Source organism: Suricata suricatta, chromosome 2 (genome assembly GCF_006229205.1).
Source record: "Suricata suricatta isolate VVHF042 chromosome 2, meerkat_22Aug2017_6uvM2_HiC, whole genome shotgun sequence".
In the NCBI taxonomy this organism is placed as follows: Eukaryota; Metazoa; Chordata; class Mammalia; order Carnivora; family Herpestidae; genus Suricata; species Suricata suricatta.
The window spans coordinates 98,417,487-98,432,484 of NC_043701.1; the positions used below are offsets into that span (position 1 = coordinate 98,417,487).

At 44.0% G+C, this 14,998-nt stretch overlaps 1 protein-coding gene across 1 annotated transcript; it reads left to right on the forward strand.

Annotated features, from left to right (window-relative positions):
• The first annotated feature begins 3,502 nt into the window (after positions 1-3,502).
• Positions 3,503-10,573, forward strand: NPY (neuropeptide Y). The gene is made up of 4 exons (XM_029930272.1): positions 3,503-3,635; positions 4,459-4,646; positions 8,486-8,566; positions 10,372-10,573. Exons 2-4 carry the CDS (start codon positions 4,459-4,461, stop codon positions 10,394-10,396), a joined length of 294 nt encoding a protein of 97 aa, XP_029786132.1. The 5' UTR covers positions 3,503-3,635; the 3' UTR covers positions 10,397-10,573.
• The last annotated feature ends 4,425 nt before the right edge of the window (positions 10,574-14,998 follow it).

A 14,998-nucleotide genomic window follows, 5' to 3' on the forward strand; every position in this document is an offset into this window, starting at 1 on the left:
AAAATAAGGAGTAAAATTTTTTTAATTTAAGTAAAAAAAGTAATAATAATAAAAATATGTACAGAAAAAGGAGGAAAAAATGAAGAAAAAAAAGAAAAAAATTATAAAAAAAAAAAAAAACCCCAGCAGCTCCCCTCGTGGATAGGCGTGGTTTGATGTGGTAGGTCTGGGAGGCTGCTCTCAGAGGCTCTGCCTTGGTGTCTGCAGAGATTAGATAGGTGGCATGCCACGATCTGCTGAACTATGAACTGTAGGCCACTCTAAGGAGTCTGATTTCCTTGTGCCGCGATTGAGCCGAGTTGTATTTTCCAGTCCTGCCTCGTTTCACAGTTCCAGTCCATGCACTTTTATGCTACCACAGATGAGATGTTTTTGTTTTGGTTGCTGGCTTCTTAGGGGGAGAAATCGGTTTGTCTTGGCTCAGGCTGGGATTTCAGCTGCCCCTGCCTGAGGCGAGATGCGCAGCAGGAGGTGAAGTATGTGAGCACCTTCACGGACCCAACTCTCAGCTGGGATTGCATTTGCTTTGGGGAGGAATGAATGCACAGCTGTTTCTGGAGGCACCAGGAGCTGCTGGAAATGAGCTGGGATCTCCTGCAGCCTGCGCACACACCCCTGTCTCCACTGCTGCCAATTCTCTGCAGGGATCATGCAGAGGTGGGGGCTATTTTTTCCCCGTTAGCACCTGGGATTCAGGTTTCGAGCACCCAATGCTGGGGGGCGAGATGCACCGTGGAAATGAGGTATGTGCTCCCACTTCCAAAACTGAGGTCGAAGTGAGCACCCCTGACACCACCGCTGCCGCAGCCGCTGACTCCTTGCCATGATGGCTCTGGGCTGGAAGCTGTTCCTTCCCTTGCACCACCTGGGTTCGGGATTTAGGCTACCCAGCAGTTATCTATGGAGTGAGCTTCTCTCTCCAAGCGCAGTTAAGCGTTCTTTACCTCTTCCCTAGAGACAGTACTATGAGCGTGTTCAGTCTCTCTGCCTCTTCCCTTTGTCTCTCGGGCTCCACGCACTTGCCTGCGTTGGGCTGGGGCTCCCACATCCCCTGTCCGTCTCGGGCTGGCCCGTTTTCCAATCTCCCCAGTTCGCACTCACTCACTCAGGTATCCTTCAGGTTCTCTTCTTTCTGGAGTCCATATTTTCTCCTTCCGCTCTTGCAGACGAGAGTAATGTCCTTCCCAGTTTGATCGATGGGGCAGATGAAGTTTACAGAGCTCCCTTCCTCTCCGCCATCTTGGCTCCTCCTATCGAGATTAAGTTAATAATCTTTTAAGATCTAAATGGAAAGATATCCAAAATATAGTATTAACTAATAAGATTAAGGTGCTGAACAGTATGTATGTTTCTTTTGTTTATAAAAAAGGACAAATAGAACATCTATTTAGTTTGGCTTTTATTTGCATAAAAAAGTCAGAAAAGAGGCATCATAAATTAATAAAAATGACTGCCTGGGTGAGAGGCCAGAAATAGCATAAATGTTGACACCAATGGGATATGAGGAAACTTTTGGTGGTGATGTGACTGGTGATGACCTCACAGAGCATGTGTGTAAGAATATAACCAATGGAATATTTTATACAGTTGTAGATTAGCAAACCTCACACATCTCAGTAAAGCTGCTAAGGATACATATACAGATAAATAAATAAACTTGATTTTGAAACAAAGGAGAGAAATGGTTCAGTAACTAGAAGTAGTTGCTGAGGTGAGCAACTGTTTTAATTTTCAGGGGTTTTGATTTGCTTCGTGTCTATCATGGAACAAATTCAAGCAAAATTACAAGCTCTAAGTATATCTTTACATGTATAAGCATAGAAAACTCTAGAAAAGAGAAGAGTGAGTTAATGGAGCTAAGACTGAGAGAAGAGATGGAATATTCAGAGCCCAAGGCCAGTGGGATAAGGAGGTAAGGGATAAGGTATATCTCTAAATGCTGAGCCCCGTGAATAAGCTCTTAGTTTTGGATACCAGGGACATCATTGTAAGCTAAATGTTCACAGTCTTCTCTCCTCAAGAATGGTGCATCTCCTTAGAAGTAATTTTTTCCAAATACAATGATTCCTCCTAAGTTTTATCTGTGATACACTCTAAAAATAAGAACTCTTAAGAAGTGGACTGAGCTTTTCCTCTGATCGAGAAAGAGCTCCCAGTGAGAAGATGCTTTGTCCTAACTTTACCAGACATCAAGTACCCTGAAGCCACTCTGAGAACCCTGATATTTGTGTCCCTGTCATGTTTGTGCAATATGGAAAGAGAAATATTCACCTAAGTGAAAGAGTGGTGGTGTTAAAAATTTATAACACACACACACACACACACACACACACACACACACACACCCCCCACGGTGCAGGGAGAGCTCAGAGCTTGCCACACAGTAATTGATATTTAACTCAGTGTGGTGGAAACAGGACAAAAACAAGGTGTCTGTTTAACCGAAATCACTTGTCATTTTAACATTAAAACAGCTTTAATTTCCTGACGGTTTTATTTAGAAAGAATCAGACTTCTAGGAGCATTCACTCAGGGGACTTTTAGGACATAAAATCCTGATCCTGTAAAAATGATTTCTGTACCTTTCATATTCGTTCAACAGGTTTAATGTGATGTGCAAATTCATAGTGATCTCCTTTTTAAAATTCTTGTTCCTGTTTGATTTCAATCAGAACCCACATTCTCAGTCCACGTTAATGACCTATTTGTAACTATCCAAGGGCTAACAAAGAAGAAATTCCTGTTCATTTATTTACCAGTAGCTTTGGATCAAAATTGTTCCTTCGATAGCGCTTTAATGGGTCTCCAGACTGCAAAACGCTGCTCTATCCCAGCAAAGCGAGTAAACCTGTTCTCTGTGTCCCATTTCTGAGGTCTTTTCAGTCGCCCCGTTCTTTGGGTCCCAAAGGAGCTGGGCTCCTAATGTTTGGGGGAGTACTTGGAGTGGGTTGATTCCCTCGAAACACGAGCTGGGAAAAGAGGCCGAAGTCACGGAAGCCCATCCTCAGACCCTGGGAGGAGGAGAGGGCGCCTTTGGGGGGCCACTAAACTCCGGACTTGAGCAGGCGCCCGCACCTGCTTTCTGCGAGGGAAGATCCGCGCGCCAAGTTGTCTCCGCTCGAAAGCGCGCAGGAATTGTGCCCCGCGCGGCTTCTGTGCAGGTCCCGGGGATGCTCCACCAAGTAGAGGATTCACGTACCCCCTTCCCTGGCGCCCAACGGGTTGGCGATCCCGGTGGCAGGCGTCAGAGATCGTCTGAGCTGCTCCCATCTCTGGCAGGACTGGACGGGGTGTGCCGGAAAGCACGGTCTGGGCAGGGACTCGCACTTTGGGGTGTCCCGCGCTCGCTCTCCTCCAGGCCCCCCTCCCGGGAGCTTGGGTGGAGGTGGCTGTGGAGCCGCCCCTCGCGCGACTGCGGCGTCAGCCCCCTCCCCGGCCCCCGCCAGTCGGGGGCGGGAAGCGGCGGGTGGGAGTCACGCGAACGTGATTGCCCGAGGCCCCTCCTGCCGCGGCGAGCCAGCTCCATAAAAGAGGGTGCCGCGACCCGCTCTCCACTCCCGCCGGCTCTCACCCTTCGGAGAGGCGCCCGGCACTGCCCTGCCGTCGCCGCGCAGCCCGCCCGCCCGCACGCCACCGTGAGTGCAGCGACCCGCTCGGCTCGGGGCCCAGGGAGCTGGGGGCCGGGGGAGCTCTGGGGCCGTGGGAAGGTCGCGCCCGGTCCCCAGCCCCTGCGCGCCGTGGCCTCTCCAGGAGACCAGATTCCACTTGTGCTTTCTGGGTCCTTTCCGGCTGCACATCCGCCCCTGCCCCCCGACCCTCCTGGCCGCGCGGTCCCTCTGGTTTGTCCTTTGGAGGCTACAGAGGGGAACGCGACCCGCAGCCCCGTTTCCTCGGGAGGTCGCCGCCTGGAAGGAGGTTTCCCCGGAGTTTGGAAGCTCCCTGCCGCCCTCCCGGATCCTTGGGATCCTCTCTGAGACTGACCCCTGCCTGGGGCGTTCTGTCCCCTCTTTCCCAAACTGTCACCCCGAAGGCGTAGTCAGCCGTAACCACCGATCTCCTGCAGCAAAGACAGACCAAAACTATGAGAGAAGAAACTTTTCTCCTCCCGCAGGGGTTTGGGGAAGAGGGCCGGAGAGTGACAGTTCCTCAACTTAGGGGCAGGAACTTCTGAGGGTGTTTGTCAACTGGCTCCCCGGGCTCTGGCCCCCGCCCCGCGCCTCTCCTTGACCGGCTCTTGGACCGAATTTGCGCGGACTTTTCGGGCGGAACGGAGGGGCGGGGCGGGGCAGAGGGTGCTCGCCACCTTCCCCTTTGCTCGGAGGGACTGAGTGGAGCGCGGGTGGGCGTCTCAAGTGGCAGCGGGAAAGTGGGTGGTGAAGGGGACAGCGGGGAGGTTCGAGGTATGTATCCTTTCAAACCCCATTGTTCCCCCCTTTGCCTCCTGGGCATCTCCCGCAGATGATGGGTAGCAAGCGACTGGGGCTCTCGGGACTGGCCCTCGCCCTGTCCCTGCTTGTGTGCCTGGGTGCGCTGGCCGAGGCGTACCCCTCCAAGCCAGACAACCCAGGAGAGGACGCGCCGGCGGAGGACATGGCCAGATATTACTCAGCGCTGCGACACTACATCAACCTCATCACCAGGCAGAGGTGGGTGGGCTCCTCCCGGCGGACTCCTGGGGCGGAGAGCCCTGGGATCTCAGAGCACAGAGACCAGTTTTTTCTTGCTTCTTTCCCAGGGCAGCACAGTGTCTGGCACATACTCAGTTCTCTGAATAATTGCTTCGAGCACTGACCGCTTTCCCTCTCCAACTCTAGCTACAAAATCGTGACCCCTGTGTGTAAGTGCCCTAAGCTGTGTGGGAGGCCATCTTCTCCCAACTCACTCCCTGCTCTTTTTGGTTCTTAGAACCCTTGGGGGACTGTTTGGAAGCCAGGATGGGAAAGGACCCCCTAAAACAGATCAGGAGGGCTCCAGGGATGTGCTGTAGGGAGAAGGGTGAGCTGAAGGTCTAGGAACCACAACCACTACACCAACCAGGAAACAGCTGCGTTGCTAAAGACACTGCCAGATTTTCCAAGCTGCCCAGATCAAATTGCATGACTGTATGACAGTTTTTAGGAAAAGATAAATAGAGCTATTTTCTTGTCTGCTATGCAGTGGGGTTTTGTGTTTTTATTTTTGTTTTTTGCAGTTTCAGCTCTTTACTTTAAAATCCTGGTGCCAATCAATAGAGATTTAGCGTGAAAACAGTTGATCTAAAATGCAGAGACTTTTCCCATCTTAGAGCAGGTGAGTCTTGAGAAGGAAGTGCTCACTTACTGTTTGTTGAGGAGAAACTAGTCCGACCAGGATAAGCCCTGACATTACATGGAATTTAAAAAATTGAAAACTTTGTTCTGAACCCTCAGAAAGCTAACATTAAATGCCATGCGTTCACTCTCAGCATCAAATATTAGGGGAAAGAAATCACATCCAAACTATAATATAGGATTTAACATTTGCTTCCCAAATCAGTTCATCTTAGTTCTAAATCATTCAATATCTTATTTCAGTTCCAAGATCAAATGATCTTGATAAGCTGAAAAGGGCAAACCCTTTAAAAATACTAATGTAAACATATTTAAATTATGTTTGTAAAGTGTTATTTTGTTTTTGTTTTTACTATACTCTTTACTGTTTACAAGTCAGAGAGTAATTGAGAAGGATTGAAAGTGGAGAGAATTTATATTTTTAATATGTTTTTCCCGTTTCATCAAAAAGGGATGTGACATCCTAAAGAGCTTTTGAAAAAGTTCCAGTTTACATAGAATCAGAAATACATAAAATGTTGGAATTAAATAGTACTAGTTTGTGAACCTTGAAGTCTGTTCATTTTCGTTAGCACAAAGCAATAACATTTTATATCCTAGTAGACTTCTCAGAAAGTTAATTGCTTCAATTCTTGCTTATGCTTTCATATAGACTAGAGAAAAGGATTGTTCAGATAAAAAGGATACTAATTGTCATTTATCTAGGAAAACCTTTGTTGGTTATTTAGTTTGTCAGTTATCATACAGTAGAACTTATTTCTGCAAAGAGGATTGCTATTAAGAAAGCTTTTCCCATTTTCATTCAGTTTTTACCTCGAAGCTTTGAAGTGAGTATAATTCTCTCCATTTTACAGGTCATGAATTTAAGAACATTTTATGAAGGCTTTGCTTTTTAGGAGTGATGAAATTCAGAGCCAGCCTACTGATTTTCCTTGGACATTGTCACTACCAGCAGCATCCAGTGTGATCTCCACCTCTTTGATGATACAAAAATAAAGGGAAAGGGGCTTGAGTTTCATGGGAAGAGATTCAGGTTAGGTGGGAAGGAGGTGATCCTAAACCTGAGTGTCTTGTCTCATCTTCATATAAATTCCCACTTAGAGACATCAGAGGCCCATTACCTGCACCAGCATCTCCATTCCCACCCCACACACCCAATCATAAGCACAATTTTGTATTTTTGAAAATTACAACATCATTTGTGAACAAGTGATTTCATTTGGCACAAATGGTAGTCTGATATCATTCTCTTGCCTCCCTTTTTCTACTCAGCCCATGTACTTAAGCTGTATGCTCCAGGTTCATTGCTTGAGAGCTGCATCATTTATTCTAGAGCATGGATCTACCACATTTGGCTGTTCCAGTGCCCTAAATAAGTGGTTCCCTTAAGTGGGGCTGTCTTTATGTTCTAACCATCCTATGACGCCTAGGACAGACAGCCCCCTAAAACAAACAATTTTCCAGCCCCAAATGTTAATAGTACCAAAGTTGAGACACCCAGCCCTAGATTAGTCTTTCTCCATCCTGGTCAGACATTGGAATCACCTAGGGAGCTTTTTAAATATACTAGTGCTGGGCTGCAGCCCTGACTCTTTAAAATCAGAACCTCAGGGGCGGGTGGGACCTGGGCTTTGCAGTGGTTTTACAAGCTTCCCAGCTGATATCCATGTAAAGCCAGGTTTGAGAACCCCCCCCCCCCCCCCCGCCACTCTATCTTTGACAGATGAAACATTGTAGAGCAGCAGGAGAATCCAGAATTAAGCCGAGAGGGAAGAATAGTGAACAATGCTGCCCTGAGTGCCACTTGATGACTATAAATCCTGCTATTCTAGATTAAGGTTCTTTACTAGTAAATTGTAGAAAACATTCATCAGTTCCTCTATTCACTGGAGCGTGATGATGATAAATGAGGTAAGGTTGCTCGAGAGTTTTAAGGTTAATAAAATCAACTGATGAACAGAATAAATGGATATATAAGCAGCGATCTACAGTCTGACATCACAGCTCCAGAAAATCTTGAGGAAGTCTTATAGATGATGGGGGGGGGGCGCAGTTTGTTTGTTTTTGCTTCCTTTAAGCCCCAGCAAAGGAGCAATAATAGGAAAGCTTTCCATAAGATTTGAACTTAATTGTACGTGATAGGCAGTTAGGGTATACTTGGTTTTGCTGTCTTCTCTATCAGCTAATCAATCCATCCAGGCTAGCTTTTCATTTGTGAACAATGTGGCTTCTGGTATACAGAGACTTTTCTGAGAAAGAGAAGAAAATACAACTTGGTAGACCCTTCAGCAGTGACGGGGGAGGGGAGCGGGGAGAGAAAAACCAGTGTCCTCACTCACTTGGAGCAAGTAGGATATACTTGCGTCCACACATAGTCCTATCCATACCCTGCTCTCAGAGAGAAAAAGACCAGTAAGATTCCACAGTCTTTCCACGGACCAGTGAGATTCCTTTATATTCACAGGGCAGATTAAAACCACTGCATGAAAGAAGGATTTTAGCTTTTGGAACCCCAAATAAATACGGAAGATCTAGGACCCATATTTGCTGCTTTCTGTAAGAATGGGTGAATATCAACAGCAATACCTTGTATTTGTGTTTTACTATGTTGCTTTCAAAACATTGTGACTCACATTAGATTTCTACAAAGACTCCAATTTAAATGCAAGTTAGGATTCTTTTACAAATGAGAAAAATGAGAATCAAAGATACAGGTAGGTCAAGAACTTCTTCTGCTAATTTTTTCCCTAAAGCTGTTTCCAAACTATCATCTGGTCTCTTTGTCAAGATGTAAACTGCTGTATATCATCAGAACTATAGCCAATTAATTAAATACAGAAACATTTAAAATCATACTGCAATGTATTTTTATTTCTATCACTTGTTTATAACAGTCTATATATGTGTGGTTTGTGGTAGTATACAAGGCAAGAATTTAACTAGAAATTTTTATTGGTTCAGATAACCTGTTAATTTATTATTTAAGCAAACTTATACATATCTATGATTTGAAATCTTATTTCTGATAATGTTTATTTCATATAACTAGATTACTTTTTAGCAGATGATCAACCAAGTAGGAGACTTTCTTCCTTTTTTTTTTTTTCCTTTTTACGAATATATCAAACTTACTTTAAAAGACTTTCTTTTTCTTTTCTTTTCTTTTCTTTTTTTAGGTATGGAAAGCGATCTAGCCCTGAGACACTGATTTCAGACCTCTTGATGAGAGAAAGCACAGAAAACGTTCCCAGAACCAGGTATGAAAGGCTTGTGTGGGGACACTGTTGCAGAGCTCAAGGTGCACAAGGAGGGAGATCCTGGAGGGCTGCCTGGGAGAGGGGAGACATTGGAAAGAGTCTTCCAGACCAGGTAGCGTTTTGGCAGAAATGGAGATGGGAAATAGGGCAGTGAGAACCTTTCTTTTCATGGACTAATTTGCAAAGCTCTAGAGTTTTGTGGAGTATTATTTTCTACCCCAAATTATTTGGTGCTCCTTTGAAATTTTTAAATTTAGAAATGACTCTATATAGAATTTCTAACTGTGTTAGAATTGAGAGAACATGGAGTGAGTCCCTATCTCTACATTGGAATGACCAACAGTCCGTCTTTGGCTGGGGTCAGCTTTAGTTTCCATACAGTATTGTGGAGTGTCCAGATATCACTCGTGGGTCTACTCTAGTCTGCCTCACTTTACATGAAGGTGGAGATCAGTCTTGGCTGAGTGGGGGCTATTGTTTACTTTTGGACATATTTTAAGCTCAGTATCACAGAGTGAATGTTAAGGATATCATATTCTTAGGGACACGTCTATAACTTTGGGGGCTTTCTGGGTGCATGGAGCCGTCTGGAGAAGAGGTGCCCACTAACAGTTGGTGTCACGCTTTGGACCACAGAGAGTGCTGGGAAGCAGCCTGGCCCTCCTCTGCTTTCATAACTTTCTGGCTCTTCTGTCTGATGCCTCCTGTCCCTACACTTAGCAAGATCACATGGCACATGGTTCCTCCATTTCTGTGGGAGCTGGACTGCCTTAAACCCAGAGCTCCACAGTGTCAAGAACCAGGTTCCCCAGAAGAGGTCACTAGAACCCTTGCTCAGTGAGTGTGACTGGAGTGTCCCTCTTCATTGGGGTTCTCCCCAGAGAACAAGCAGGGTGACCTGCTCTGAGCCACTTTCCCTGCCATCGTCCTTCTGTCCTCTTGTGAAATGGCCAGCCAGGGCAAAGGCGCAGGTCTAAAGTTGCCAGGTTTGTTTTCTCTGAAGGAAGTAACAGTTTGGATTGGAATAAAATTCCAATGCTCTTGTCTGGAGGTATCAACCCAGATTTAAACAGCAAATGCAAGGGAAACAGGTGGAAAATTCATAAGGGTTGTTTTAAATACTAAACAATAGATGCCTTTAAGGTTTCATTGACATGCATGTGATATTTGCCATCATACAAAGTTTAGGGTAAGGAAAGGAACCATCCAGGCTTAATAACCTTGCTGCTACTCTTTGTTTTGTAGCCTAAAGTCTCACAGTTGGTGCATGAACTATAGTTAATTGCACCCTGATGGAGACAGCCTCAATCCTGTGCGCTTGGGAGGAGGCAAAGGTTGACATCCTCGAAGTTGCCTGTGAATGCTCTTTTATTAAAAAGGGTTCTTTATAAAAATAGTATCTTACTACATAAAAAGCCTTTCAGGAAAACAAAAGAAGCATATTCAGAATTGAGTAACAATAACCTTCTTGTTACCATTTTGTGTAATCCCTGTAGTTTTGATCTTCAGAAATATTGCAGCGTTCTTTGGCTCCTTTGATAAATTCAGAGCCTTATAAATACCCCCTCTGAGATTTGCTGGAGACTCCTGTGAGCATGAGGGAAAACCACTCAGCTGGGTCTCTGTGTATTATACCACTGTCCCTGCTCTGATATTCTACATGACCTCCTATTTAGAATGCCAACAGGAGCCTTTTCAACAGTTTCTGATCATCTTTCAGTTCAGCACTAAATGTCTCACTTTTGTAAGCCTCCCAGGAAGTTGAGAAAACTTCTCTTACATGCTTTGCTTCTTATGTTTGACAGGCTGGAAGACCCTTCTATGTGGTGATGGGAAATGAACCTTGCTCTCCCGTCTTTTCCTATTTTTCAACCCATATTTCATCCTGTAAAACTAGAGTCTGCTGGTCCTCCCAGTGCATGCAGCCCCTGTGCTTGACTCTGCAGTCTCCCTTTGTCATCCTTGTATATATGTGTATTTAAATAAAGTACCAAGCATTCAAACGTGTATGTTCCTCAATGGAAAAAATGTGTTGTTGCAATAGTCAGAATTATTTCAAGTTATTCATTACATCACAGCCTCAGTAGGTTCAAGGTTCGTTTCACCAATATTAAAGCAGTGACTATGGAAGTTATAAAGATACGATGATTAATGATGATCAAGGCTCAACTGTGTGTGTGGGTGTGGGTGTGAGGGGGGGGAATACAATATTTGAGCAGGGAAATGCCAATTTAGAATAATTTGCTGAACTTTCCCCCCCACACACATGAAATCATTGTTAACCTGATAGCCTTTGCAATCAGCAGAAAGGATGACTATCTAATAGAACTTTCTGCAAAATGTCCTCTCCTTGAAAATAATAGCCGCCAGCCACATGTGGTTCTCGAGCACATGCATGTAGCAAGTACAAATGAAGGACTGGGGTTTAAATTTTATTGGGTTTTAATTTCCACAGCCACATATTTGGGAGCACCTATCAGACAGCTCAGATATGTACATGTATTTAGGCCCCTACACTGAGAATCTGAGTCATAAACAGAAATACACTGAGTAGGAATGACTACTTTGTCACAGAACATGGGGTATGCTAATTAATTTAGCTAAAGGTTATTAAACTTCCCCCCTCCTTCATGTACCTATGCATAGGCTTAGTTTCACATTTATGTTACCAAGTACTTACATGTAATTTCTAAATCAAAGAAAACGAGCCATCCTATATTTGTACTTTGAACCATACTATAAAAATAGTTTTATGATGTTTTAAAATGCTTATGAAGCCCCCATATATATCACATCTTAGGGAATCTTAGAGTATAAAAGATATTCTCTGCATATAAAGAATTGTGTTTCTTCAACCATTGAAGACAATGATGCTACAGAACATAATTAACTTTAATGAAATTGCTCTGTGATTTTCCTACATTGGTCCTCATTTTCGTTTCCTTGTACTTCGAACTAAATATCCTTAGCTACAGTTTCATTGTCTGCGGTTTCCATTATGTGCTGACAACTGCAGCTGGAAGGAGATGTTCTTCCTTCTGAAAAATCCTGAGAAGGTCACTAGTAGCCTGACTTTACGTCACAACACCTACGCCATTCCCCTCACTTCATCTCATCACTTAGGCATTTGATCATCTCAAATTTCATAAGAACAAGGTGAGTACAGCATAGTAAAACATTTTGAGAGAGAGAGGATATGTTCACATAACCTTTATTATGGTATATTGTTATAATTGTTTCATTATTCATCATTGTTATTAATCTCTTCCTGTGCCCAGTTTATAAATGAAACTTTATCATCAGTACATCTGTATAGGAAAACACATAGTTTATGTAGGGTTTGGTTTTCTACATGGTGTCAGGCATCCACTGCGGTCCTCAACATATCTCCTCTCCCCTTCACTGGGAGAAATCGGGGGATCTACCACACCAATATGTAAAGGGTTTGTTTTAATGTGAAAATGTTGAGTAAGTCATAGTTTCTTATCACATGTCAAAAGTTCTTTATTGGAATTATCATGCAAAATAAGTTGACTGAAAGATTATCTGGCAGCACAGATACTCTGAATATTCATCACCAATTACAGATGGTTACATGGTTACATGGAGCAGAGCAAATAGGAATGACATATATGGACCCTTGAAAGACAACCTGGGGATTTCATTTTCAAACAAAGGTTTAAACATCTTATCCAACCTAATCTAAATGCCCCAAAGGCTAAATATTAAGCAGCCTATATTTATCTATTAGTCAGGCCTTGGTAACTCACCTCTTCACCTCATCTTACTAGAAAGAGAACTGAACCTTCTCACCATGTGAGTCCAGTGGTCCTGACTCAGTGGCTTCGGGTTCTCTGACCTTCAAATTTACTAAACTTCTGAGTTCTGACTCATGAAATGGGGATCATAGGTCTTGCTCAACTTCCTGCATAAGTTTATATTGGGATCAAAATTCAAGTTAAGATAAAGTTACAAGTAAGGAGTAGTAGGGGAATGGGTAAAGATGAAGTGTTTTATAATTCTTGTGTTATATTACAACTCCCTTGCTGTAGATTAAACGTTTGTAACCTTTCAGATTTATATGTTGGAATCCTAATCCCCAAGGTGATGGTATTTGGAGGTGGGGTGTTCAGAGGGTTGATTAGGTCATGAGAATGGACCTTTCATGAATGTGATTAGTGTCCTTGTATAAGGGACACCAAAGATCCCTGTATCCCTCCCATCACATGAGGACACAACGAGAAGATAGTTGTCTGTGAACCAGGAAGCAGGCCCTTACCAGACACCAGATCTGCTGGTGCCTTGATTTCGGACTTCCTAGCCTCCAGAACTGTAAAAAAATAAATTTCTGTTCTTTTTAAACTATCCATCTATGGTAATTTGCTATAGCAGCCCAAACAGACTACAATATCCGTAATAAGCAAGAAATCACTTTAAGAAATACAGTAATGGTCAACATTTACAAATTGCAAAACCACATTCCAAGAGATTACCTAGTAATATTTTTCAAACGTTTTCAGCCTGATGATCCTCCTTGGAATAGGGATAAATGTACCAGATCACCCAGCTGTCATTGCAAATGACTATAATCCTTACTAGAGTTACAGTAAGAACAAGTGAACCTTCACTAAAATGAGATGCCCATAAGCAATGTCTTCATTATCGAGTAAGTCTGCAAGCATTTATTAAGGTCTCTGCTGACCCAAACTCTGTCCTACATTCTAAGAAGTATAAATTCTGCATAAAGTTTTGGCAGATGCCTTGTACTTTTTTGTTCTTCATAATGCCGTGAACATTCAAACAGATAATTATTCCCCCATTTTCACAGAAGAGGAAACTGAGGTCTAGAGAAAATGAGTGACTTTCCCCAGCTCATTCAAGGTAGGAAGTCTAGATAGCAGTCCCTCTATTTGCCACACCTGATAATGTTTGATGGAAGAAGTTAGTCAACACCAGGTCTTATATAACCTAGTTAAGAACATAGCTCTAGTACACTTAAAGGAAATTGAGAATAACAAAGTACTAAATTGTGCAAAAGTAACTTAGAAAAGGAAATGAGTGTGGGCAGAAATAGCTGGAAAAGGCTTAATAGAGAATATAGATGTCGAGCTGGGGGATCACAGAGGTGGGGCAGCCAGAGCTTGTGTAGGGAATGGTCAGGGATCCACCTGATAGGAACAGAGGCAGAGTGGCCAGGAGTTGGGTCAGTGAAGTAGGTCCAGGAATGGCCAAACTCAGTCACCCATTCATTTTTCCACTCAACGCTTTTTGAATATCTAATATGTATTGGACATTGTACTAAGTATCAATAAGAGTTTCTCAGGGAGTTTACCATCTAACGAGGGAGATAGAGATTTATAGTATATTGTTGGACATGCAAAGATGGGAGTTTTAGAGGTTTGGGATATAGTTAGGTGCTAGAGTCTTCCCACTCATCAGGCTTCCCTTTGCATTTTCCTGACAAAGGAGCTATAGATATAAGAATCAATTGCCAAAATGGGACCAAAGTGCCAGATGAGCAAGTATCCAATGAAGCCAAATGCAGGGCTGCCCCACACTGAATCATGGCACCTGACTAAGGCCTGAGCTTCTAAAGTACCCCTGTCCCCTATACCTGCATCCTGGTGGAGCATGACAGAACTGTGAGGTCTGGGGGACAGACCTTCACATCCACAGTGCACTGTGGTCCAATGAATCAATCAGAATAGCAGTCCCTTCCCCCATCCACCACCACCAAGCAAAGGGAGATAGGAATGAAAATAAAGGAAGTGGCCCTTCACAGCTATTATTCCTCATTTCAGGGGCGGAGGTATCTCCTCTCTCTAACAAGAAGTGGGCACAAGGTGTTACAGGAGCCATGAAGGGGCTCCCACCCAAGGCTGCAGGGAGTGGAGGAGGCAGGTCAAACTTCCTGGAGCCACTGAGGTTTGAAGCAGGAAGACCAACTGCCAGATGAAGAATGCGAGACTGGAGCAGAGGACATGCAGGTATGAGAAAGCATATACACTTTGAGTGCTTTTGAATTATTCTTGATACCTGTACTTTGAATTTGACCACATGGTAGGCCTGGACCACTGGGTTACTGATCTGAAGGGAAGAACCCATTTGGGACGAGAGCAAGTCCATGTCCAGCTCTCTTCTCCCCAGTGTTGCTTCCTTCCTCCCCACCCCCAATCCCATCTGCTCTTTCATAGATTGGCCCCAGGGGTAGACCAATACTCCCATAATCTTCATTCAGCCAAATCAGGACTAGACTTCGCAGCCTGAGATGTCTTCGCTGTGATGTTATGGACAAATTTACGCGTTCAGAGGACAAATATTGTAGGGTTGGTCCCACTCCCTAATTCAGAAAGAAAAGGACTCACTATTTCTTTTGCAACTTTTAGCTTCCTTAGTATCTTCTAGTCTCTTTCCCCATGTAGATGTGGGTTA